This window comes from Aedes albopictus, chromosome 2 (genome assembly GCF_035046485.1).
Source record: "Aedes albopictus strain Foshan chromosome 2, AalbF5, whole genome shotgun sequence".
Classification (NCBI taxonomy): domain Eukaryota; kingdom Metazoa; phylum Arthropoda; class Insecta; order Diptera; family Culicidae; genus Aedes; species Aedes albopictus.
In genome coordinates this window covers 354,377,573-354,403,953 of record NC_085137.1, presented here as the reverse complement: position 1 = coordinate 354,403,953, position 26,381 = coordinate 354,377,573, and the positions used below count along the sequence as shown (strand labels likewise).

General features: G+C 41.7%; 1 protein-coding gene across 2 annotated transcripts in view; it reads left to right on the top strand.

Moving 5' to 3' along the window:
- LOC109416238 (protein qui-1) overlaps positions 1-26,381 on the top strand; it is a 378,767-nt gene that overhangs the window by 213,213 nt on the left and 139,173 nt on the right. For both annotated transcript variants that reach the window (XR_009997894.1, XM_062852727.1), the window contains exons 7-9: positions 4,186-4,327; positions 4,735-4,894; positions 16,075-16,975. Coding sequence is in view for 1 of the 2 variants with exons in the window: in XM_062852727.1 (XP_062708711.1) it covers positions 4,186-4,327; positions 4,735-4,894; positions 16,075-16,975 (1,203 nt within the window). In the remaining variant the exon portion in view is untranslated. The remainder of the gene's footprint in view (positions 1-4,185; positions 4,328-4,734; positions 4,895-16,074; positions 16,976-26,381) is intronic.

The following is a 26,381-nucleotide window of genomic DNA, read 5'->3' as shown; positions in this document are numbered from 1 at the left end:
TCAGAACGTGGTCGATTTGCGATTCCGTTTGTTGTGGTGATCTCCAGGTGTAACGATACGGGAGGCTGTGCTGGAAGAAGGTGCTACGAATGGCCATGTGATTTGGGCAGCGGTCGTACTCGCGTTCGAGCTGCGCGTAAAATGCGTCTTTGTCATCATCAGTGCTTCCGGAGTGAGGGCTGTGCACGTTTATTATGCTAATGTTGAAGAATCGGCCCTTGATCCTCAACCTGCACATTCTTTCGTCGATCGGCCACCAGCCGATCACGCGCCTCTGCATGTCGCCCATCACTATTAAAGCTGTTCCCAGCTCACGTGTGTTGTCGCAACTCTGGTAGATGGTATGATTACCTCTAAACGTTCGCACCATAGATCCTGTCCAACACACCTCCTACAGCGCTACGATTCCGAACCCGCGGTCCTTCAGTATATCGGCGAGTATGCGGGTGCTCCCGATGAAGTTGAGAGATCTGCAGTTCCACGTACCGAGCATCCAATCGCAAGTCCCTTTTCGTCGCTGTGGTCGTCGCCATTGGTATCGGTTCGCATTCTTCTCTTGTTGATTTTCCGGTGCTAGTCCTTTTTACGGCTGGCTCGCAGGGCCTGACACCAACCCACTAACCCAGGGAGCTGGGCTTACCTTCCCGGAAGCTACGGGTTCTGCATTGGCATTTCCTCCAACTACAGTGCTAAATAGCTAGGCTCGAGCGCCTGTCTTCGCCGGGGGTGGTGTTTTTAATGGGCGCCCAGGAGATAATATTTTACCTGAGCTTCCACCCCGACGAAACTCCGACATGAGCATGAGCATGAGTATGAGCATAGATGACCGCACAATTCGTAGTTGCTACTCCGTGATTGTCCAGAGCAATCGAAATTGCACAAGGAACCAATGAATAGGGCTTGGAACTAGCTTACTATTCTCAATGTACACAGGTCGAGAGCTCTCAACTTTAATAAGGTCAATAACGGCGCCGGCCACGTCCTTACGGTCATCGAGGATGGAAGGGAATGTTAGTAAGACAAACGTTGTTATAAAGACCGCGACTCGCTGCATCTCCACGTTTGTCTCAGGAAGGCATTTTTTGTTGGTAGGGTAAGGTACATTGTCAGTCCGGGAGTCACCTATGGGTGGTGATATGATTTGACAATGGATCAATATACACAAACCGCCGTTAACAACCGACCGCTTTTCGACGCAAGAACTAGCCAAAAGGAAAATTCTATCGCGCGTCTCCACTCCACTAGGGAGCAGAAACCTTTAGTCTATTCCACACAGAAATACACTAAACGCGATTCACTTGTCGGCGCCCGGATTTTTTCTCGACCGGCGAACCCGAACTAACATTTTTCACTCTTTTGTGTAAATGCAAAAAATGAAAGAAAATATTTATTATCAACTAAAAGTGTATTGGAAACTAGCGCCGATGGGAAGCGAAAAATTCGGAACCGACTCGAACCACGGCGCGCGCACACTCGTCCCGTCGTCGGAGCCCCGCAGAGAAGAAAAAAAATCGCAAAAATCTCAAGCATAATCACAAGCCAGCGCGCGAAGCTTTGCTGCTGCCGAACTACCGCACACTACTCCTGAGCTTCCACCCCGACGAAACTCCGACATGTAATAAAAACAAAACGCAAGTCAATATCATAGTCACATCTGTGTGGGAAACACTATTTCAAAAATGAGTGCATGCAAATGAGAGTCGCTTCAAAAACTACAACTTTTTTAACAAATTCGATACTGTACTTTGGACAATAATTACCAGGTGCACCGCGTAGAGATTTATTTCCGAAATGTGCACCGCGAATCAAAAGGCCTGAAAACCCCTGCAATACATGATTGAATTCTATCGTTTCTTAAAACATTTCTGAAAGAATTACTTCGGAAACATTGTCAGAATTTGTTCTAGGAGTTTTCTTTGGGATTTCTTCGAAAATTCTTCCAGAAATTTCTCAAGAAATTCTAACAATTTCTCCAACGGTTTCAGGAATTCTTCCAAACGTTTCTTTGAAAGGTGCAAATCCAGGAGGTTTTGTTTTCACAAAGATTGCGGAAATCTCTCTGGGGTTTTATTTTAGAAATTATGATTTTATTTTTAAAACTTTTTCAGAAATTATGACCTGAATTTCTACAGTGGTTCCTTTATGTATTACTCCAATTATTCAGTGACTTTTTCGAGCATAAATTTTGAAATTCCTCTAGAAAATTTGCAAGAGTTTCATCTGGAAGTTCATCCGAAGATTCCAAGTTTGATTCAACCATTCATGCATAAATTGCTGCAGAACCTATTTCTCCACATTTTTCATGAAATTTTTCAAGAAATTTTCCGATAAATACCTGCAGAGGATTCTCAAGTAACAATTCTATTACAAATAGGGTTTGAAATTGATTATTACATTGATAAAAGGTTGATGTATTTTTCAAAAATGAGTGACACTCGATCCCCCCTTGTACACATGGTTTATTTAAAGGGAAAATAACTCCAGAAGCTTCCTATTCGTTTTCTTTTAAAGTTTTGTTGTATTTTTGATTGTGAAATTTCCTTAAATTTTAAGAATATGCCGTATTTTCAGAATGGGGAGAATTGATCCCCCATTTCATGGTTTGTACTAAAATAATAACTATCCGACACATTTTTGAATATACTAGAATTCTAGGTAAATAGAGGCTTCCGAATAGAATTTTATTTGTCACATGTTTAATGTGTGTGTATAATCCTCGAGGGATCATGTCTCCCCATGTCACTGTTGTGTAAACTACTCTGCATTAATTTAAAAATATTTACAACAACCTTATTTGGATAAATAAGTTTGAAAGTATTTAATTTAAACTATGTGCTGTGAAACTTTAAAATGATTTGGTTCAAATTTCACAATGTTATTGAGATTTTTCGGACCTAAAAGATTTCTGAGGGACTGAAAACAAACCATTAGCCGTTTAAAAATAATTCAATGTGCAATCGAAATCACTTGTAGCCAAAACATAGTTGTTTGTCCAGGAGTAGTTTTCGAAAATTTATGCTAGAAGCAAATTGTTTTTGATTCCGAGAAAATACCCAGACAACCAGTAATCGTATAACATGTTGCATAAGATGATAAAGCGGAGGCCATATGCGTGCATACCTCCATTCAGGCATATTGAAAATGTACGCATAGCGCCTCCACTTTAACATCTCATACAACATCTTATACGATCTCTGGTCTCCTCAGTCTCCCCTATTCTTTGAGAAATCTATGGTCGAATTTCTGAAAAAAAAATGCTTGAATACCTAGAGAAACGCATAGATAAGCGTCTTCCAAGATTCCTAGGAAAAGTTCTTGAGATATTCATAGGAACTCCTAGAAAATATAACAGAACATGTGCTCGGTGAACAAATTGAGATTTGAAATTATGAAAAGAAATCCACGTACTCGTAGCGAATTGGGAGTCGTGAGTTCTAGTCGCACCGGAGTACGTGGACTTCTTTTCATAATTTCAAATCTCAATTTGTTCATCGAACATATGTTCTGTTGTGCACATGGATTTTCAACAATGTAATGTAAAATGGATTGAAAGGTATATTTTATGATTATTGCATGTAGCTTTCATTAGAAACTGTAACCATTATATAGGGGATATTTTTTGTGCCGGTCACTGTAAATCGGTGAGCTCATTTCATGCTATTGTTCCATTGTTGAAGTTTTTTGGAAACTATGTTCCGAAATAGGGTGACGATGGTTATTATTGGCAGGTTTGTTCGTTTCGTCAATAGTTCTCAAAAAACTTCCATGACCAAGGGAACTGCCGGGAAGGCAAACACAATTTCCTCTAATATAAATTTTTACATAATATTACTGCGATTGGTTTAGAATCAGGCCCAGTGGAGAAAGAATCTTCATTCATCATAGATCCAACGAGAAAAGCTGCAGCCCAATGAGTAAATGAACTAAACATGTATAATAAAGTATTGCATATTACATTGCAATTTAAACTTCATTTCATCCACCAATACGGCATAGTGTGGTATATATCGAATAAAAGAACATGAAAACTACATAACAGTTTTACACTTTTAGCCCTTTTTTCTATGTTATTCAAGGCACGTGCACCTCTAACAACCAAAACCATCAGCTGAACCATATACACTCATTTGCTCCTCCATCCAAGCATTTACCGAAGCTATCTTCTTATCTCTTCTCCGTTTATAGCCTGCTCGAAGGAAAACATGTTGGCCGTTTTTCGCCAGTGGGATGCGGAAAACGGAAATGGCCCCAACGACGAGAGCGGAATGGAGCAAATAAAATCATCTCTACGGGAGGCACTACCTGCTGACAATCAAGAAACGCTAACGTAAGTTTCCTGTTTTTATTTCTGTGATCCTTGATTGCTTCCTACGGCTGCGTCTGACCTAAGTCGTCGTCGTCGAGGTCGTCAGACTGTGTCACTCCTCCTAATAGTTGTGTAGTCGATTTTATTGGCACTTCTGTCAATTTACTTCACCGCAATCAGGAACCATCAACGGTCATTCCTGTGGCGCGATAACCATCCAAGTTCATACCTGCGCTTAACGATCCCAGTCCCCTCCGAGTTGCGTCCATTCTCACAATCAACGTCAATTTACGATAGGGAGCTCGCGATGTCAAATTTTCTCGTTTCCTTATATAGGTTATGCTCTTCAACCTCGAAGGATGAACGGTTGGTTCATGTGTCAGTGTCACTCATCGGTTTTTTTTCGCTGTTTTATCTCCCCATTCTAGAGCGCCATGGACAGAAGGAGGAATTGATCCAGAGTTGGACAGCCACGAGAGCTATCTGAACGACTTCAAGGAATTAATCTACGATAAGCTGAAGAACGCCATCGATCAAAGCCTGGCGAAGGAACCGAATGGAGGCAAGGGTCGGAAGAAAACCGTTCAAGTAAGTGAAAAACGACAAGTCTTCATTCTGTAATCATTTGAAATAAAGGAGAATGAAGGCTTTTCTTGTTGCTAGTGTTCCCATTATTGGCACTCTGTTTATAAACAGAAAATCCTAAATCAAGTTAAATTTAAGAATATTTTACGATTTAAATCAGGCAAGATTATCCGGTTTAATAAATAATTGTATTGTAAAGATTAAAATTTCTGTCGGAGTTATTTTTGATATTTCTCATGGAGTTCTTTCCTCTTTTCTTTTCAGTGGTTTAACAGACTTTTCTTCATAGTTTTACAGATTTTTGTTCAAAGATTTTTTTTAGAAATTTCCGTAATTACTACCAGAGTTCTTCTCGGACGCCCTAACGGAAATTTTTCTGGAAATCTGGGTTTTCTTTAGAATTACCCTATATTTTTCCATAACTTTCTTTTCGTGATTTTATTGAGATTATTTTAACACCTTTCGCGGAGTTCTTTTAGGGATTTTTCAGGAGTTTTTTTTTTTTCTCGTAATACCTTGTAATCAGAAGTTATAGCTGCGAAATTGCTTTTAAGAAATTCTGGAAAAAATATCCTGAGAACTGGTAGAAAATCCGAGACATCTCAGAAAATAATTTCTGGATGTAGTCCCGAGTGTAAATATAAGTCAAATTCCATAAGAAACTTTAAAAACCTTGAAAAGAAAACATAGGAGGAACTACCGGCAAAACCTCGCGAGAATACCAGAGAACTTTCGAGAAGAAATTCCTGTAAGCAATTCTGTAGATGTAATGCAAAAACCCAGGGTTCTTTTCAGGTATTTCTCTGGGATTCTCCAAGCATTTCCTTAAGAATATTCTCAGAAGATTCTGTTAGAAGTTTCTTCCAAAGAGTTTCCCAGAAGATCATCGGATATACCTCCTGGTGTTACATCATAAACTTCTGTTGGGATTTATTGATCCTTCAGGTATCCTAGGAGCTTTTATGATTCTTCCATTAATTCTTACAAAAATCCCTTTAGCATTCATTTCTTAATGTTTCTCCAGAAATACATCCAGAGTTTTTTCTGGAAATTACTGCAGAGCATTCTTCAGTTTTAAAGAAACTCCTTCAGAAATTTTATAAAATAATGCAATTTATTTGGAATTTTATTTTGGCAATTTCTTCATGCATTCTTCCAGGTTTGTTTTATATTTCTGCTGTTAAATTTTTCTTTAAAAAATTCCCCTTGGAACTAAGGATTACTTCAAAAATTGCTTCAGGGATTTTTTTCCACTAAACTCTTTCAGTAATTTTGCAAGAAATTATTTCAAGAATTCCACCAGAAGAATCTCCAAGAGTTCTTTCAGGGTTTGGTTCATAAACCTCTAGAAATTTTATCAGAGATTTATTCAAGAATTCCTCCAGTACCTTTGACGGTTATTTCTGCATGAATTGTTGTAGAAATATTTACAAGGATTTATCTAAGAAATTCACGGAATTCTTGTAATTTCATAAAATATGACTGTTAAAAACTTGAATAATTGATGAAATCTCAGGAGACATTCCTGAAGGAAATTCAAGATAAATTCCAAGAAGAAACCTTTTTAGAGATTTATGCAGTTTCCCCTGATAAAATTTCCGTGGCATTTCTGAAGTAACCCTTGGAAGAATTTCCGAAAGAAAAGCTAAAACAAATCTTGATAAATTTTTGATTTTTTTTTCGGAAAAATTTCTGAAAAAATGTTTGCTTGCTTGCTGACATTCATGAAGAAATCCTTAAACTACTGAAGAAGTCTCAGGAGATATTTCTGAGAAGATTCCTGAAGCAGTTTTTGAAGAAATCCGTGGGGAGTGTATTCGACTCCCCTTAAGGACAGACTTGTTAGAATCCTAACATGGCTGCCACAATGGCCGGCTTTGGCACATACTCACGATTTTGATCGCAAAAATCTGTCCGTAAACAAAATCAGCGCACCTGAGCTTCTTATTTTAAGCATCAGGTGGGAGCCTAGGATTCTTTCCTAAGCGAACCATATCCACACATCAGTGTGGATGTGGACTTACCACCTTTGGCATCGGGAGGTGACCGAGCACCGACACATACGAACTGCTCAAGCGGAGTAAGCCTATGCGTGTCGGGGAAGCAGCAGTGGGCTCTGCTGGTCCTCTTCAGAAATTCCACACATCCGGAAGCAACTCTGTTCAAGCGATATGGCACCGCTTCCAAAGTGTCACAGCCCAGCTAGATGTGCCTCGGGCACATCAGGAACGATGCCAGTAAGTTCCTGATTATGGTTTACTGGTCATGCTTAGTAATTGTAATGCCTGATTTGCACAGCGAACAAGGGCCACACGACGGGCGGGCCTGAATTTCCAGGCACGCGAGGAGGTCGAAGTTCCAAACGATAATGCAGGTTACACAACTAAACCTGTACCACTGTAAAGCCGTACAACAGTTGCTGTGGCAGTCAGTATCGGAGTCAAATACAGACATCGCACTACTATCGGACCCATACCGCATCCCTCCCGATAACGGAAGCTGGGTAGCGGATAAGGCCAAGCTAGCGGCGATCTGTACAACCGGTCGTTTTCCGGTCCAGATAATAGTTTCCACGTCGCACGAGGGTTTCGCAATAGCAAAGATCAACGGGGTATACTACAGCAGTTGTTATGCCCCTCCCAGGTGGCAATAGACCAGTTCTAGTCTATGCTGGAATCGTTAACAAGCGCAATAGTGGGATTGAGTCCCGTGGTCATCGGTGGAGACTTCAACGCCTGGGCGATTGAGTGGGGTAGCCGCGTGACTAACGCGAGAGGCTGGGCCTTACTCGAAGCTATGGCTAGACTGAACGTGGATGTCGCGAACGTAGGCGACAAAAAAAAAACTACAGTAGGAATGGTGCAGAGTCCATCATTGATGTGACCTTCTGGAGCCCGGGTCTAAACCCTAGCTCGGACTGGAGGGTCGACGATGGATACACGCAGAGTGACCATCTGGCGATTCGATACAGAGTGGAATACGGAGAAAAACGGCCACAGCCGAAGGTCATCGACCGTCATCGGGGATGGCTGACTTCGCGATTTGATAAGCTGGCATTTGTGTAGCGATTGTTTATGGAGGGTAACACCGACGATCTATCCAGCGATGATCTAGTCGGAACCCTAAGCCGTGCATGTGACGCCGCTATGCCAAGGCGATCCCTACCCAGAAATGGACGCAAACCGGTGTACTGTTGGTATCCAGAAATCGCAGAACTCCGCACATCCTGTTTAAGAGCTAGAAGCAGGATGCAAAGGGCTCGTACCGATGAGGATAGAATTGAACGAAGCGAGGACTACAGGGCGGCTAAACTGGCACTGAATAAAGAGATTAACCCTCGAGTGATCGCGCTGTTGTATTTTGTACAACACGTTGAAAAAAACTCGCTTTCTGTACTCAGCGTTAGCGTGGTGCTTACGCAGGTAGCCAACCGCGCGAGTTACGGAAGGTTAAGACACGTAAGCGGGCGTGCTTTGAAAATCTCTGCCAGGCAGCGAACACGACCCCATGGGGTGATGCCTACAGAGTAGTCATGGCCAAAACGAAGGATGCGTCAGCACCCCCAGAACGCTCTCCAGAGATGCTGCAGAAGATCGTGGAAACGCTGTTCCCGCGCCACGATACAAGACCATGGGCTCCCGTTCCCTATAGCCAAACCGGCCATAGCGAGGTAGCCCCGGTGACGAACGACGAACTCATTGCAATAGCGAAGTCACTTAAGTTGAACAAGGCTCCGGGTCCGGACGGTATCCCGACATTAGCCATCAAGACGGCCATCGAGGCTAAGCCTGACATGTTCAGAATGGCTATGCAGATGTGCCTAGACAGAGGCGAATTTCCGGAGAGGTGGAAAAGGCAAAGATTGGTTCTACTGCCCAAACCCGGGAAGCCACCTGGCGACCCGTCGGCATACAGACCTATCTGTCTGCTGGACACCGCCGGAAAACTGTTGGAACGGATCATTCTTTCGAGGCTAATGTTCTATACCGAGAAACCCGATGACTCTGGTTTCTCGGATAACCAGTTCGGCTTCCGGAAGGGTCGATCTACGGTGGACGCTATTAGGGCTGTAACCAAAACGGCCGAGATAGCGCTCCAAAAGAAGCGAACAGGAATCCGCTATTGCGCGGTCGTCACGATGGACGTTAAGAATGCGTTCAACAGCGTCAGCTGGGCCGCTATTGAGTGCGCAATACACCTTCTAGGAGTCCCGGTTAGCCTATGCCGGATATTAGAGAGCTACTTCCAGAATAGGGTGCTAATCTATGACACCGAGGAAGGCGAGAGGAGCTACAACATCACCGCAGGGGTATCGCAGGGGTACCGCAGGGGTCCATATTGGGCCCGGTACTATGGAACTCGGCGTATGATGGCGTATTGAGGCTCAAACTTCCACCGGGCGTAAAGCTGGTCGGCTTTGCCAATGATATTACCCTCGTGGTATACAGCGAGTCGATGGAGAAAGTGGAACTGACAGCAACTCACGCAATTGCCATAGTGGAGGACTGGATGAGGTCGAGACATTTGGCACTCGCGCACCACAAAACGGAGGTGGTGGTGGTAAACAACCGCAAGTCTGAACAGCAGGCAGTGGTCACCACAGGTGGATGCACGATCAACTCTAAGCGCTCACTGAAGCAAATAGGGGTCATGATCGACGATAAGCTGAAATTCGGAAGCCGCGTAGAATATGCCTGCAAAAAGGCAAGCATGGCGATACTGGCATTGTCAAAGATAATGTCTAATAGCTCGGCAATAGTCTCGAGTAAGCGTAAGCTGCTCGCGGCAGTAGCGGTCTCCATACTACGGTATGGCGCCGCTGCATGGTCGAAGGCGCTAGTGGTTAATCGAAACGTGAAGCGACTTGAGAGGCTGATGTGCCTTAGGGTGGTGAGCGCATACCGCACGATCTCAAAGGACGCGGTATGTGTGCTAGCGGGCATGATGCCCATAGCTTTAGTGGTGGCAGAGGATGAAGAATGTTTCGAGCGACGCGGCATAAGAGGCGCGAGGCGTATCGCCAGAACCTCATCTATGCTGAAGTGGCAGAGGGAGTGGGATTCCTCCAGCAAGGGTAGATGGAGCGTGTCCAAGTGGACGAGCAGGCCCCATGGCGAGGTGAATTTTCACTTGACTCAATTTCTGTCAGGCCATGGATGCTTTAGGTGGTATCTGCACAGATTCGGACATGCAGGCTCCCCCGCATGTGCGAAGTGTGCAGACTGCGACGAGACCGCGGAGCATGTGCTCTTCGAATGTCCACGTTTCGTGGAGCAAAGGTCGAGTATGCAGGAGGTATGCGGTAGAGATATCACGCCTGACAACATTGTTGAAAGGATGTGTGTATGGGGTCGGACAAATGGGACTCCGTTACTTCCACAGTTTCTCGAATCGTACTTGAACCACAGAGTAAATGGCGAGCCGAACAACAGCTAGTTGAGTTGCCCCCCCTTCCCCATTTAGGAGCCAGGACCCGAGCCTCCAGGGGAGAGTGAACAACTTAAGGCGGTAGCTGGTGGAACGCTTACTATTAGAGTGTACTCATGTACGGTCCCCCCTTCTCGAAGTCATCCCTAACGGGCGTACCGCGAAGGTAAGGAAGAGAGAGAATGAGTTTTTAGTGGGTCGATCCCCACATCACCCGAGGAACCACCTCTTGGGTATCTGTTGCAGATTTTCTCATTCTATAAAAAAAAAAAATAATGTAATGCACTATAGTTAGAAGTTTGCTTCTTGAGATTTGTGCGTCTGAAGTTTTGATGCACTGTTGAAGCGGAATTTCAAGACGTTTGTCCTTAACTATTTAACTATAACAGAATGTTGGGAAAATTTTTAAATATGCTAATTGTAGCGATTCAATATAAAATAAACAATGACTTCTGAAAGGTGACTAAAACATTATTTTGAAATTCCTGAAGAAATCTGTGGAAGAGATCTTGAAAACATATCTGAACGCATTTGTGAAGGAATCCTCAGAAGACTTTTTGATGAAACCGCTGGACGAACTCCTGGAGATACATCTGAAGACATTATTGGAGAAATTTTTGGTGGAACCCCTGGGGAATTTTCCAAACAAAGCCCTATAAACATTTTAAATACACTAGAAAAAATCCTATGAGAATTTTCTGGCCAAGTTTTTGATGGATTCCATGGAAGAAAAAAATATTGAAGAAAATCTGAAGAAATTATTCGAGATAAGTTCGAATGAAGCCTTGAAGATATTTATTGAAGTTTCACTGACAAAATTTAGGCATTCTTGAAAGAATCCTGGGATAACTTTATACCGAAATCTCCGGAGTTATTTCTGGTGGGGAAATGTCCATGAATTACCTGACGCTTTGGGAAGGAAAAGGGGTTCAGCAAAGTGTGACAACCCCATACACAAATTTCAGAGGTCCCATATAAAAAAATGTGTCAGAAGGTTCCCCAAGCAACACGACTTGTTGCTAATCCAGTAATAGCAACCTTAGTGCAATTTATTCACTGTCCGTATTACGGACGACAGAACACAATTGCTTCTTCTTTGAAACCCAAAAAGCGCAGATTCTGAATTCTTATGCAACATAAACGAAAAAGAATGATAAAAAAGTTGGGAAAAAATTTTGTCCAGACTCGAACCATGGACACCAGGAGTATTATCTATTCACCTTACATACTACACCAAAAGCTCTGTGAAAGAATCAATGCTCAACACACCATAAAAGCTACTGAAGTTACTTGTTACTTTATTGCACCTTCTTTGTCACAAGTTAGAGAACTGTCAAAATGAAAAGACGCTCAAGTTTTCTGTAACGCATATGGAACCTAATCTGAACAAACAAACCAGAGTTAGATGTTTCATGCATGTTACATAACACATTTAATGTAAGCTGACTTTATTATCACTTGCGAGCAATATGTATGCTCCGCCTCCACAGATCGATGTCCAACACGTGGTAATTTGTGATTTCTATGAAACAAAGCCGCAACTTTAAGATGGAAGTTTCGTGTGCTTCCCTTGCAACTCATTTAGACCAAAGCAAAGAAAGCCACAATCTGCATGATGTTGCAGGTGCTGCTTGGGTCTTCTCGAAGATTTCTTGAGCTTGAGCTGGAGCTTTATTGACCGCCTGTAGGCTAGAGTAGCGTCTATCCAGCTATACTCACACAAGGAACCAATGAGATTATCTGCCGGGTACTATCAGGCATTTTCAGTGTGTGGGCGTTGGTGATCTTCTATTTTTTAGGTGACAATGGCGCCTGCCACGTTAGGTTGCAAATCAATGTGGGAAAAGGGAAGGAAATGATGATTGCAATTGGTTGTATCGACATCAGACCGAATATACCTCTGCGTCTGCACAAACTCATGCGGATGTCGAAGTGTTTGGTGGGGTATGGTTGCCCAAGTAACATATTTTGGTCATTTAGACTACACACTACGAACAAAATCTGTAAATTTATGACGAACTGAATGTAACAAATTGACCTTCATCGTGTTCGATAGAAATTTATGTGTGATCTTAAAATTACACTGCTGATTGCTGAGAGAAAAGTGTTAATTAAGCACCGACTTTTCAGAGAAACTTAAAAAATCTTTATACGAGAATCAAACTCAGATCTTCCGAGTGAGAGTTCACGTCTAACCCCTCCAGGCTGTCTCACCAAGCTGAAGAGAAGGCAATCAAAGATAAACATGTTCCACCATAAAGGAACCAACTGTTGTACCGCTTCGGCCACAGAGCGAGATAGTAGTCTCCGTAGCGAGGCAGACGACTGAGCGTAACTGTCCTCGTTTACGTTACTGCATGTAAATTTCAAGCGAATATGTCTCAAAAAATGTCAACAGTACGCATGATTGGCTGATTAATGAGCGGATAGTATCATCTTTCAATAAATGGCTGTAATTTTGAAACTTCTGCTATAATTTTCAGTCGTTGCTTAACTTACGTGTTGTTTAATTTTTATGATTTCTTTCTGTGTAGAAAAGGTTCTTCTAATCATCATAAAACCAAAATAAATGGTATAAGGTTTTATTTCAGTTCTCAAAACCTTTACAAGATTAATTGGTCACCGAAACATTACTTGGGTGGCACATTGGTTCACACATTGGTGCGTGGAGGCCAGTGCGATTGAAGCTATTAAGCGGCACAGTTCGCTTGATTACATAACTCGTAGGCGTTATCTGATAGATTGACACTGTGCTGTGAAAATTGGAAGGAAGGGAAACGGCTTTTCAACCGTTTCTGGTTCTAGTGATGGCTATGAGCATATGAATATACATGAGTTGTATATGTAGAGAGGAGAGTATACATAAAGTGGATAGAAAGATACACAGTAGAAGGAAACGGACGGGCCAGGGTTTGAACACAGGACCTTCTGCATATGAATCAGAGGCGGTAGCCACTAGACCACCAAGCCCGTCGAGGAGGTTCTTCTCGAGGATTTCTGAAGAAAATTCTAGTGAAAATTTTAAAAACAATCGTGGAACATTTTTAAAGGATTCGGTGATTTTTAAAAATGATTTTTCAAAGAATCTATAAGAATTTCTGAAAAAATCACTACATTATATTAAACATTAGTAGGCTAACTGGAGTTAAAGCGGGAATTTGCCGAGGATACTGTAATTGGTGACTTCTTGGCACTGGCCGAGGATACTGTAATTGGTGAGTATCGACAGAAATCCTCCATACGTAAATTGCGAAAATTTTGTAAATATGCACGTTTTAAAAAGTTACAGCATTTTTAGAAAAGTGAAAATTTTGCCTGTCCCGATGCATTGAAACTAATACATACCGTTGAAAATGGAAACATTGAAGGTGCTAATCCAATGTCTTTTCATAATGTATGCTTCATTTTCTGATAAAAAAAAACTTCTCTCTTTTTCTACCTCCGCAAAGCTTAAATGCTTCTATGAAAATCCTGATGGATCATCGCCCGTCCGCTTTGGTTTGTTCAAGGAGAAAGTAAAATCGCACTGCGATAATAGCGCATACAGAATCTCACCTTAACGGTATTCCAACAATCTATCTCATGATCTACTCTACCCAGCACCCGGTACATATTGAATGCACCAGCAGCAGAAGGAACATTCTGGTCCGGGTGGCATCACGTTTTATTGCCATTATATCATCGCAATCACATGCCCGACCTCGAACCTTCGAATCGCAGTGTCTGAAGAGGAAAATGTTTCCATCTGGTTCAGTCGGTGCCATCCATCCTGACGAATCTTTGCGTGTCTCACTAGTAGTGCTGGAAAATCTTTTTTCACCTTTGCACTATCTTCCAACCTGATGTTTTCGTTCTACCGAACACACGAGATTGCACTCGAGGCGCTTATTGGGACGTATTTTAAGTCTCGAAACGGAGCATAAATTTGAATAATTCAATGAAGGGAACATTAGCATAGGCGGGGGTTGTTTGGAGTTCTGCTTTCAGTTCCCTCGAAGAATTTGAATCACATTTTTAGTCGGATATGCCATGTTGTTCGGTGTTTGGATTTTTTGCACGGTGCATATGAAAATATCCAGCGACAACACACCGCACATTATGCTTATACAAAACATACTTCTCAAAATATGCCATAACAAAATAATAGATCGACCAGATAGTTTACAGCAATCACTTAAACAATTTTTATCATCACCTCACCAATAGTATAACCAGAACATTTTTTTTGTAGCATGACACTGCCACTATACCTCCTTAAAATAATAAAAAAAAAAACAACTTGGGTGGCATTAATTTTAGCATCCATTTTTAAATCGAAGTTTTTCTATCCCCTTGATTTTTTATATTAGCCTTGACCATGGTTGGAAAATGTCAAAAAGTATACCATTTAGTAATTTTCAAATTACATTGTCCCTAGCAAGAAATGTAAATCGACGACTTTGTTATTTTTCCATAAATAACCAGCATTATTGTAATTTGGATTGGGCGTGTATATTATGAGTCTGTCCATAAACTACGAAGACTCCTCATCAGCAGATCAAAGTGTAATCAGTCTGAAACGTCTTGAAGTCCTTCTGAACCCACCTGAAACACCCATGCTACACTTTGAATAGCACCTGAAAGACCCTGAGGCTCACATGAGAGCCCTCTGAAACCCCTTTGAAACTTCTTGAAACACTTTGAAGTCTGAAACGCCTTAAAATGCATCTGAAAACCCCTGAAATCTCCCTGATGCTTATTTGAGAACCTGTGTAGTCTCCCAAAACATTTTAAAACTTCCTCAACTGCCTTGGAAGATCTTGGAACGCCATAAAACGTGGTTCCATGGGGTTTCATGGTGGTTCCAATGGGTTTCCAGGGCATGTCTGGGAGTATCATGGCTTTCTAAGGGGGTCTCAGGAGCATTTCAGAGAGTCTCAGGGGGTACCTGATGGTCTCAGGGGGTGTCTGTGACCTTTCAAGGGCTCACAGGGGGTTTCAAAAGACTTACAGGGTCTTCCAATGCTCCTGAAACCCCAAGCTCCGATATCCCGTAAGAAATACCTTTGAAACCCTTTCAAACGCCCCTGAAATGACATGAATCGCATTTGAAACCTCCATAATCCTATTGAAACGATTTTGAAACATCCCTGCAAACCCCTTGAAGCGCTCTTGAAATGCTATCAACTGCCCCTGAAACTTTCAGAACGTCTTTAAAACGCTCTCACTGGAACGCCTCTGCAATACCTTGGAACACTCCTGTAACCCGCGTAACAACATTGCAACGCACCTGAAACCCCTTGGGGTGCCTTTAAAAGGACCCTGAAACCCCATGAAATGCCACTGAAAACCCTTTGAAGTCCTTTAAAGGCTCCTGAGACCCCCTGAATCCCCATTAACATGCTTCCTGGAAACTCTCTTGGCCCCATCTCAAAGGCCCAGGAGCAATATCTGTTCTCCCGAACTAAGTTTCGAACTGTTCTATGTAGGTAGTTTATTTTTGCTCCTACCCTTACTTCTTTATTGTCAATTTCTGATTTTGTTATGGAAAATAATCCCTTCTTCATGAGTTTTTTATATTTTAGCCAATGAAAAAACAGTTGCTATGCTGCTTACGTCAAATCTCCTAACCGTTCTGAAAAACTGTAATTTGTCTCCAAACATTACCAAATTCAAACATAAACATGAAACATTATAGCTAGAAATCAACCTGCAAGCACTAACTCACCGCAAAAGTTTAACTATGTTCTCACTTTGCTTGCCACATTTGCTTACAGGAGATCTTTTACGAGCACTCGACCCACCTAATGTACTTGAACGAGCATCTCAGTGCCAGTAAATACATATCATCTAAAATCCCAGACCGGATACGGCAGAACGTGCAGCAAAACTATCGCTCTGGCAGTCGCCACCCACCGTACTTCATCTACGGTGGTCACGGCAGTGGCAAAAGCACACTCCTTTCACACATCTACACGCAGCTAACGGGCTGGTTCGAGCACATTAAAGTACACCGTGTGATCCGGTACGCCTCGGCCACCCCCCGGTCCGCCTACAATCTGGAACTGCTGAGAGTAATCTGTCAACAGCTGGCAATTATCCTCAATATACCGGAAGGCTATTTGCCGAAGGATGCCTCGTTTGATCCGCTCTACATCAATAATTGGTTCCAGAACCTGCTGAAACACTGCGAAGATTTGCACAACGAGATACTGTTTCTCTTCATCGATGACCTGCACAGGCTGAACCCGCTGGACTGTGACATTGTGGCCGCTTTATCGTGGCTTCCAATCAGCCTGCCGTGGAACGTTTTCCTGGTGGTTTCGACCACTGTGCCAATCGATTCGCTCAAGCTAACGCCGATGCAGAAGGAACGGTTCAAATACTCGGATTACTTCTTCGATCTCTCGCTGGAGCAGAACGAGACGATTGTGCGGAAGGTGGATAGCTCGCAGTCCTTTGAAGAGTACGTGAACAACATTTTCAATGCAATGGAGCAGCGGTTTGGCCAGAAGGGCTTCAGCAAACTGGCAATCTACATTACGTGCTCGGAGTACGGGCTGACCGAGACCGAGTTTCTCGAGCTTTTGATGCCCACCCAGGACTCGGATGCACTCATCGATACGAACGAGGGAGGGTTCAATTTCTCCACCTTTCGGACCGCCCGCAACGAGATGAGTATGTGCGCTTTGTTAATTTCTGTGTGTGCCAACAGTCACAGTGGGGAATATGGCTAAAAAATTTTCAATGGGCCGTTGACTGTGCATTTCATCGCTGGCCATGATGGCCATGGTACAGTATATATTTTAAGTATATCAAAAACTCTTGTTACGTCCGTTTATTTACGCCATTTTATTCTACGTTCACTTTTTCTAATTGAATAGCGTCCATATATTATGGATTATAAAGTTACATCAAAATATACGCATGATACTATGTGAGGGGTTTTGGGGATCAAACCCCTTTTTGTTACAGATGTTTCGTGAACTAGGCGCCCCTCCGTCCTAGCTAAAATTAGGAAAAATCCCTCCCTTGTCGCTTTTTCTGAGTACGGGCCTGGGTCTCTCCTTAAACTACGTAGACTCGAGCAACCCAAGCAACACTTACACACTTAATATACAATGCCGAGTCTCGGTTTACGAATGCCGAGATTTGCACAGCTGAGCAGTCAGTTAAATGTTTTCATGAATTCTCAGCTTATAGATGCCGAGAATCAGTATAACAAACCCTGTTGCCAAGCAACCAACCAATTTGTTAGCTGAATCTCGGTTTAAATTCAGAAACCGAGATTTGCACAGCCGAGCTCGGGAAATAAAACGGAGTGTGTATGGTTATAAAACAGTCGCGGCAGCGTATGTAAGGGTTGCACAGAAGTCACTGTGAATTACTACGCAACCCTTACATACGCTACCGTGACTGTTTTGTAACCATATGTGTTCTACGACAAAATGATAGCAAATTGAAAACACGATTAACCTTCTTCGTGCATTAGCTAATGGTCACCCTGCTGATGCAGTACACGTTTTGGGGTCATATGACCCCAATGTACGACTAGGGTTAATAATCAGCTGCATATACATATCACATTTAGATATGTATCAGTTTATCTTAAGGAAAGGCTCAATAGAATCCCAAGATGGCCGCCAAAATGGCCGACTTTTGAACCTACTCGCGATTTTAACACAAATGGCATTTAATTTTCATGCACAAATCTCATGAAAACGTACACTAGCGCTCCGGATTTTTTTTATCCTAAGCTTATGACAAGTGGAGCAAGTACGAAATAAAAATTTCACTATCGTTGGTTCTTTATATCTTGAGATTTGTGCATTTGAAATTCATGTACATAGATGATCTGTGATTCAAAGACGTTTGTATTTTGTATAGAGTTATGCACGCAAAGTATCTAGTCTAGTCTAGTCTAGTCTACACATACACAGCCATTCATTGAAAGAATCCTGGAAAATTATAGAATCTACTAATTCCTAATACTTTTTTCTTTTCATTATTAATTCTTGCAGTACATAGGAGATGTAGTGCAAGATTCAAAGCGGCCAGGCCTACTGTGCAGCGTTGTTATTGTTATTTAAATCAAAGAACGGGGACATCTCGTACCAACCGTTCCACATACGTATCTTGAATATAAAATATTAACGGTGGGAGTGACGTTGCTGAAAAGGTTAATCTCACTCCTTGGTCCTTGGTTTCATGGGATGGGACACAGGTATTTCCCCCTTGTGCCCTGGCCCATATGCCTAGGCTTAAGCGCCTTTACTCGCTCTCTGGAACGAAAAGAAAAAAAACTAATGCCTCCCACTATTACAGACAGGCTTTTTACGGCATCATCAGCATCGGCAGCCGTGTTGGATATGTGGCTCGAAATTTCATATTGATAATTCTCTGCCATTAAAGCGAATATTCGTTTGAAAACGTATCATTCTATATGTTCACTTGCAGTGATTGCGATGATACTTTTTTAGCTGCGTTGCTGCAGAATTGCCCGTTTTTTATCACTTCAAAAACGCGAGGCAAATAATCATTGAAAAGCAAAAAGTCAATGATTCGTTTTAAGACTCAGTGATGCATCATGACACCTTACAGGAATCCATATTTCCAAATTATCAATAATTATCACATTAATGTACCTGAGGCTTATGTTGCACCCAATTTCAAAACTAAAATGATATGTTTCCCGAATGTACAGAAAAACAAACCATTACAATAAGCACAACAAAAAAGTTAATTAATACACTTATGTCACTCCATCAGAAAAATTTTAAATGATAATTTTATGAAGTAATATAATGATTTCAGTCCTCCATAAAACAAATAGCAAAAAATGCAATATAATGAAAATCAGCTCATTGATCTCACCAAATTTCATCCGAAAATTGACTCCAATATTCTTGAGTGCTTCCTTCAACCATCACCATCAACACCATACATGTACGTACCACTGTTATTTTCTTCAATGATTGATTTTTTTTTATTTATACTCAGCCGCGAACGAAATTCATCCAAGGTAGCACTGTTATTACTTTGCGCACCACATCACCGGTCATCTTTTGACAACACATCAGATGCATAATTTAGCGTGGGTCATCGGAACAGTTTTCTCAGATCAAAGCTTTTTTGGTACCGTTTCGGGTCCTGAGTATCTGTGCAAAATTTGAGCACGATCGGTTGCGTGTACACTTTGCGCATTGCAATTGAAATTTGTATGGGATTTTGTATGGGAAAACATACTTTTTTGCATTTTTGTCATAAGTAGAAAAAGTTTGTCTGAAACTTTTCAACCGATACTTTAAAATGATAGCCTAGGATGTTCTGAAAAACTTTGTTGAAGACCGCAAAGCGATCCGATGCTTGTGAAAATAGTTATAACCAACGAACCACATGCATGTGTTTATGTTTTGACATGTAAAGGAATAACAATAGCAACAAAATCATGCTGTTTCGCCAAGCAATGCCAACGCTATAACTTTTTTTCATAAGCATCAGATCACTTCGCGGTCTTCGACAAAGTTTTTCAGCACACCCTAGGCTATGGTTTCCCATTTTCGGTTACATGGTTTCAGAAAAATTCGAGCTTGTTATGAGAGAAATGCAAAAAAGTGTGTTTTTCCATGTAAAACCTCATACAAAACTTCAAACGCGATGCGCAAAACGTAGACATAACCGATCCAGCCCAAATTTTGCACAAAATTGGATTGGATCAAAACTATAACTATCGTATGTTTGCTCTTATTGAAATCAACTACTGAAACTTATAGAAATCAATATTGGTAATTATGAATGTCATGTCACAAGCAAAATGATATTCGTATTTATATGTTTTGAATTTTGTGATGAAATAATTCTGCTCCAACTCATGTCATGCATTTTGAATTACTGCGTAAGTAAAATGATAGATTTCTCTTCATCGATCATTGATAGGTACTTTCATTTAAGGACAAACGTCTTGAAATCCCGCTTCAACAGTGCATCAGAACTTCAAACGCACAAATCTCAAGAAGCAAGCTTCAAACAACAGTGCATTAGATTATTCTCTTCTTGCTCACCTGTAATAAGCTCAAAATAAAAAGATCAGGTGCGCTGGTTTTGTTCACGAAGAGATTTGTGCGCTCAAAATCGTGAGTAGGTGCCAAAGTCGGCCATTGTGGCGGCCATTTTGAGATTCTAACAAGGATTCTAACAAGTCTGTCCTTAAGAATGCAAGTTTTCATGCGGTTTTTTTTTCTACACAATGCAGTTAAACTTGCTTCTTGTCACTTTTGCGAGAACGCTGGGATCAATTAAGAGGAATCGATCATTTTACTTACGTATAATTCCATTCTTGTTGTTGTTTTGCGAGAATTTTTGGGCACTTAAAGAAAATCAATTTGATTTTGAGTGTCCGAATAGCTCCGAAAACTGATCTGTGAGTAATGCTTGTTTGTCTAAGACGAAGCTAGCTGGAATCCATACCATTGTAAAGATTTTCATAGATTTTAATTATGGCTTTTTCACAACCATGCCGCTTAAGTCAATCGTAAGTTGTAGATATGGAACGCGTTCGCGACAACTATGAAATCAATAAGCGAGTAATGAAACAGAAAAACAGTCCTTTCATAAGTTGCGACTTATTAAATTCCTAAGTATTTTTGCCTCAGTGTAGGCTCGTAATCTAATCTCTTTTTTCACTCGCACTTAAGTGATTTTTTCTTGCAACACAACGCGGCGTTTTTTCTTCGCATTTGCACGTGTCACTATCTTTCAGAAGGCTTACTTTTAGCAGATTATTGAAATAGAAAAAGAAAGATGCATCGTACATAACTTCGCATAAATTTTTCCGAAATTCGCGGATAAAAAGTGAACAATTATTTAATAAATAATCCTGGTTGCACAGCTACAGCAGTCCATCAACTCGCAATGTTTTATTGGAACTACGACACGCTCCGACGATCCGGCAATGCCGCCAGCTGCAGTTGGGCCAGGGCAGTTTGGGCTCTTCCAATTTGGTTTTTTGTGGTCCCGATTTGCACTTTTGTATGAGCACTTCACTTTACAAGTATTCTGAATATACCAAGAATATACCTACACTCAGCGAAAAAAACTAGCGAAATTCATCGAAATACCTTATGAAAATTTGCTATAACTAATTCTTATGGATGACATAAGAATACCTTATGAAAATTGATCGTGCTTGCTATGACAAATTTCATAAGATAGGCTTATGAAAAGAACAAAAAAATCTCAAAATGATGCAGACTGGATTCGATCCATGAACGTCGGGATCACCGAGCCCGTGTTTTATCCACACGGCTACCGACGCTTGAGAATACCATATTGCTAAACATGAATAAAAGCCAAGCTGTGAGACGATTTTACGTCATAGAGTGACCTTATGAAATTCATCCGAATCATTATGAATTATTTAAAGGCCGTTTCATAAGTTGGGCCTTATGGAAATCTTAAGGTTATTTGGCTGAGTGTACAGTTCACTTTAACCACATGCGAAAACTCTGAGAATAGCAGCAAATCCACGACCGAAAAAAATTGACGTCTATTCTCATAGACTGCACGCACAGTATCTGTACAAAAATTCAAAACGATCGGTTTGAAATTGACTTAGGGTGACAATGGGTATTATCGGCAGGTTTGTTCTCTTCGTCGTGGGAGGTTTTTGTCAGCCAAATTGCCTGAAACTTGGCCATATAAATCAGCTTAGTTGGGAAGGATTTGAGACCAACTCTGAGTTCAATAGGTTTCAAAAAAAACCCCAAAGACGAAGAGAACAAAACGGCCGAGAATAGGTAATTTTCCCTATGTCGAATTCGTTTTTGAACCTGGGTTGGTACTGGATCTGCGGAAAATGTGTAAATAAACAAGCGTCAAATAAATTTCAACTTGTGCGAACCTGAGTCGGGTTGATGTTGCAACTGTGATCTGATCCAGTTCCAACCCAGGTTGGAAGTGAATCAAAAACGAAAACGACATTAGTTATAGTGGCAAGTGCCCAAAATAGGTACACCTGCCCAAATGGTACAAGACCCTATGGATTACTGCACGAATTTATTCTGGCCTGCTTACTCTCACACGAAATTTGACGTTTGAGCGGTGTCGGCACCTCTCAAACGTCAAATTTTCTGTGAGAGTAAGCAGGCCAGCAGAAATTCGTGCAGAAGTCCATTGCTAATTCAGAGAAAACTTTCCGTTTTCCGGTAGAACGAAAAGCTACCGCAGCTGTCAGACTACTGATTTTCACCGAGGTTTCATCGATCTACCCTAGCGAGTCCTAGCAATGCCTTGGATAGCCTTGGATACGAGGACGCCGATGATCATTGTTTGTTGTTGGTTTTTAGTTCAATTCACCCAGCAAGCATGCTTTGATTTGGCCTTCAGTTTCAATGATAGGATGATTTTCAAGCCTGCGGTAGGACTTTGACAGCTGCGGTAGGTTTCGGTGGCTACCGCAGAGTGGAAATTTTTCAAAAAATCCGCAATATTTAATTTTTAAGTAATTTGTATAACATTTAGCAAACCATGCATAATAACTTTAAAGATATAGCATAAGTGCAATTATCTTAACGCATTTATGTTCTGAAATCACCCTAAAAACTCTTCACATAACGATTTTTTTTCCCACATTGATCCATAGCAAAAGCAGTTATCAATTTACTATCAGTGATATCATGATTTGTTTTCAACTTGCTATAACAGGTATACATTTTTCTGCTCTCATTTTTTTTTATGTTTTTGCCGTTGAAAGGGCTAAAACGGCAACAGCCTGAGTTATCATAATTTGCAGTATCACAACAGAACAACCCCACGGACAAAAGTCTACGGGGGGTCTGAAATAGCTAAAAATGAGATTTTGTAGTTTATTGACTAAGTTTATTGGCAACGCTGTTCAAGAAGACTCAATACAGTAAGCATTCGTTGATTGGGTCGCGCTGCGTCCCAATTGGCCTATCGGATTGGTTCTTTCTATGCAGGCATCCAATTGTTCACTCCCGTGATCCACGGATTACTCCACCTCCGCGATCATGATTTTTCACTGCTGGAGATAAAACTTTAAAGTCTCTCACTGCAGCGCTCACGATAATTCTCTTTTTCTCCACGCACAATTCACGGATAAACAACAAATCATCACATTTCTTCGAGCATTTTTCACTCCGTCTGCAAGTCACATAACGTCTTCACCGATGCATGAGATCAACAATCTGACATTTAGTGGTACCGTGTTTACATTAAATGTACTTCTTTTCAAGACCATCTAGATAACACGGCCACCACCCAGACGTCAACCGGATGAAAACGTGTTTTTGAATCATGCCAAAAGTAGTGCACATCTTTCCCGTTGTTGTCAGGAACACAGGATTGGTTCTTTCTATGCAGGCATCCAATTGTTCACTCCCGTGATCCACGGATTACTCCACCTCCGCGATCATGATTTTTCACTGCTGGAGATTAAACTTTAAAGTCTCTCACTCCAGCGCTCACGATAATTCTCTTTTTCTCCACGCACAATTCACGGATAAACAACAAATCATCACATTTCTTCGAGCATTTTTCACTCCGTCTGCAAGTCACATAACGTCTTCACCGATGCATGAGATCAACAATCTGACATTTAGTGGTACCGTGTTTACATTAAATGTACTTCTTTTCAAGACCATCTAGATAACACGGGCACCACCCAGACGTCAACCGGATGAAAACGTGTTTTTGAATCATGCCAAAAGTAGTGCACATCTTTCCCGTTGTTGTCAGGAACACAGCGCACTAGATGCGAAACAGTTGCAACACTTGTGGCCCAAGAAAATGGCAATTTTTGATTGAATGTCTGTCTTGATTCCAACCGGAGGCACCGGAGTGAGAGAAGCGGCGTCATGGTCGCGATATTTCCCGCAGTCAATTTCGCAGACAGTACCCACTTGCGTAATTTATTGTTGGTCCTTTGCTGTCAGATCGGTGTAACACGCTGAACATAATTTACACAAAATGCAATTTATACTAAAAAAAATACGCGGTAATGAATATTATTGGGTACCCGGCTGGACACACAAAATTTAAATGATTTCTTTGGTACATCGAGGTCTTGAAATTAGTCTATGGTGAGAGCCTTTTGAATCGTCTATGGGTGCTAGGAAAATATCACGGGCTGCTTTATCCGGATAATATCGCTGTGTGATAGATCGTTACTCGCGTGAGTGAGGGAGCAATGTGATGCCTGCAGGGTTGTGCAGTTTCAGGAGGGTCAATGTCGAATGACACTCGTTCTAACCATCACTTCATACGACAAACGCAGTCCATCAAAACACAATCGATTCACGCAAAAGCCACTCAAGCCAACCCTCGTTCAATGCAGAGTCAACCACATCCAACAGCAGCGATCGTCTCTTGTTTTCGAACCACACGATGAAACACCGAAGCGAGTTTTTGTTCTACGCTTTGCATTCTATTCATAGGGCGTGCTATGTTTGTGTTTGCTGCGCCATGCAATACTACTTAACAAATTGACCCTCATCCTGGCATTTTCAGACGAGAGTCACCCAGCAGTGAGTGACATAGCTCTGCGTCGGAACGACGGTTAAGAAGCGTTCGATTACTCAAGAGATTTGCAGAGAAAGAGCGTGGCGGCGGCAGCCACCGTATCAATGCGTTCGTCTCGAATGTGTTCGATAGCAACATAGAGACGGTCGGCTGTAGCGTTGATGGAGGAAGAAGGGCAATGTTGATGTTGCGGCTTTTTTGTGTTATGATGGTGATAATGCACAAGACTGGATGCCTGGTTCGTTGACAACTGATTTAAATGATCTAGACACACATATGGCGATGAATGGGCTGTCTCGATAGCTGAATGTTCACTGGTTGGGGCAAAACCCAACTAAAAAGCACTGTCAATGTCAAAATAAATGTCAAATCGAGTTTTACGTCTGACCGCCGTTGCATCGGAGCTGCTGTATACAGAACGTTTGTGAAAGTATGCGAGTGTTTCGTGACGTATTTCTCGTCACTCGCGTGTGTCTAGAGCATTTTGATCAGATGTCAGTCGCCCCAACGAACGAATACGGTTCGCTAATCGGGGCGCAATCGTGACCCAACCAGCGAATCCAGGCTGTATTTGTTAGTAGGTTAGGGTATGATCCACTTGTTATATGGAAAACACGTCGCGGTCTTCATCACAATTATGATTTATTTAGCAGGTAATAGCAAGAGTAACGCACATACGTCAATAATTTTGGAGTGATTCGACTGAGATTTTTTGATAACTATGGGAGTTTTTCGGCTTTCAGTTGAGATCGACGAAAAACAGATGATCAAACAGCTGACCCAACTATCTAACCCACACTAACAAATTTTACTACCCAAATTACACCAAAGATACCCACCCCCTAGTAAAACCCGAACGGCCGCAGTGTTGTGTTCCGCTGATTTCTTGTCTCGAGTGTCTCCCTTTCGTACCACCCACTCAACATCCCACTAGGGTGCTGGTGATGAAGTTAGTTCGGTACAATATTAACTATATCTCGAACATTCACATGGATTTTACACCTACAGCGAGAAAAGTGCAGTGTCTTTTAGAATCCGACAAACGATCGTGTGCAAAATACGATTATCACAAGTCGATAAGATCGAGTGAGTAGGAGACAGAACTAACAACTTTCAACAATAACTAACAGATACCCTTGAAAATATAACAGGCCCTGAGGAAGATCCCAACCCAAGAATCGAAACGTTGGCAATGATATAGAAGTATCAACGCTTTTTCTGTGACTGAAAGCCGAAAAACTCCCATAGTTACGTCAATAATGGTTGTTCAATATTAAACGCGTCAGTGCATTGATCGTTTACCTATAAATATATTTATGAAAACCGACGTTCCCACGAAAATTGTCGCGTGATTCTGATCCCGGATTCCGCACTCGCGTCCTTATCGCCCTATCGTAAAAACCGACTGACCCACTACTAGTGTCGCGCAATTCTATCTGCTTGACCGTGATTTCTGTGATATCAAAGACATGCAGACGTAACGATCAACGATCAATACGATCAAATCTGACTATACATGTCAATGGTTGCTACTCCGTGATTGATA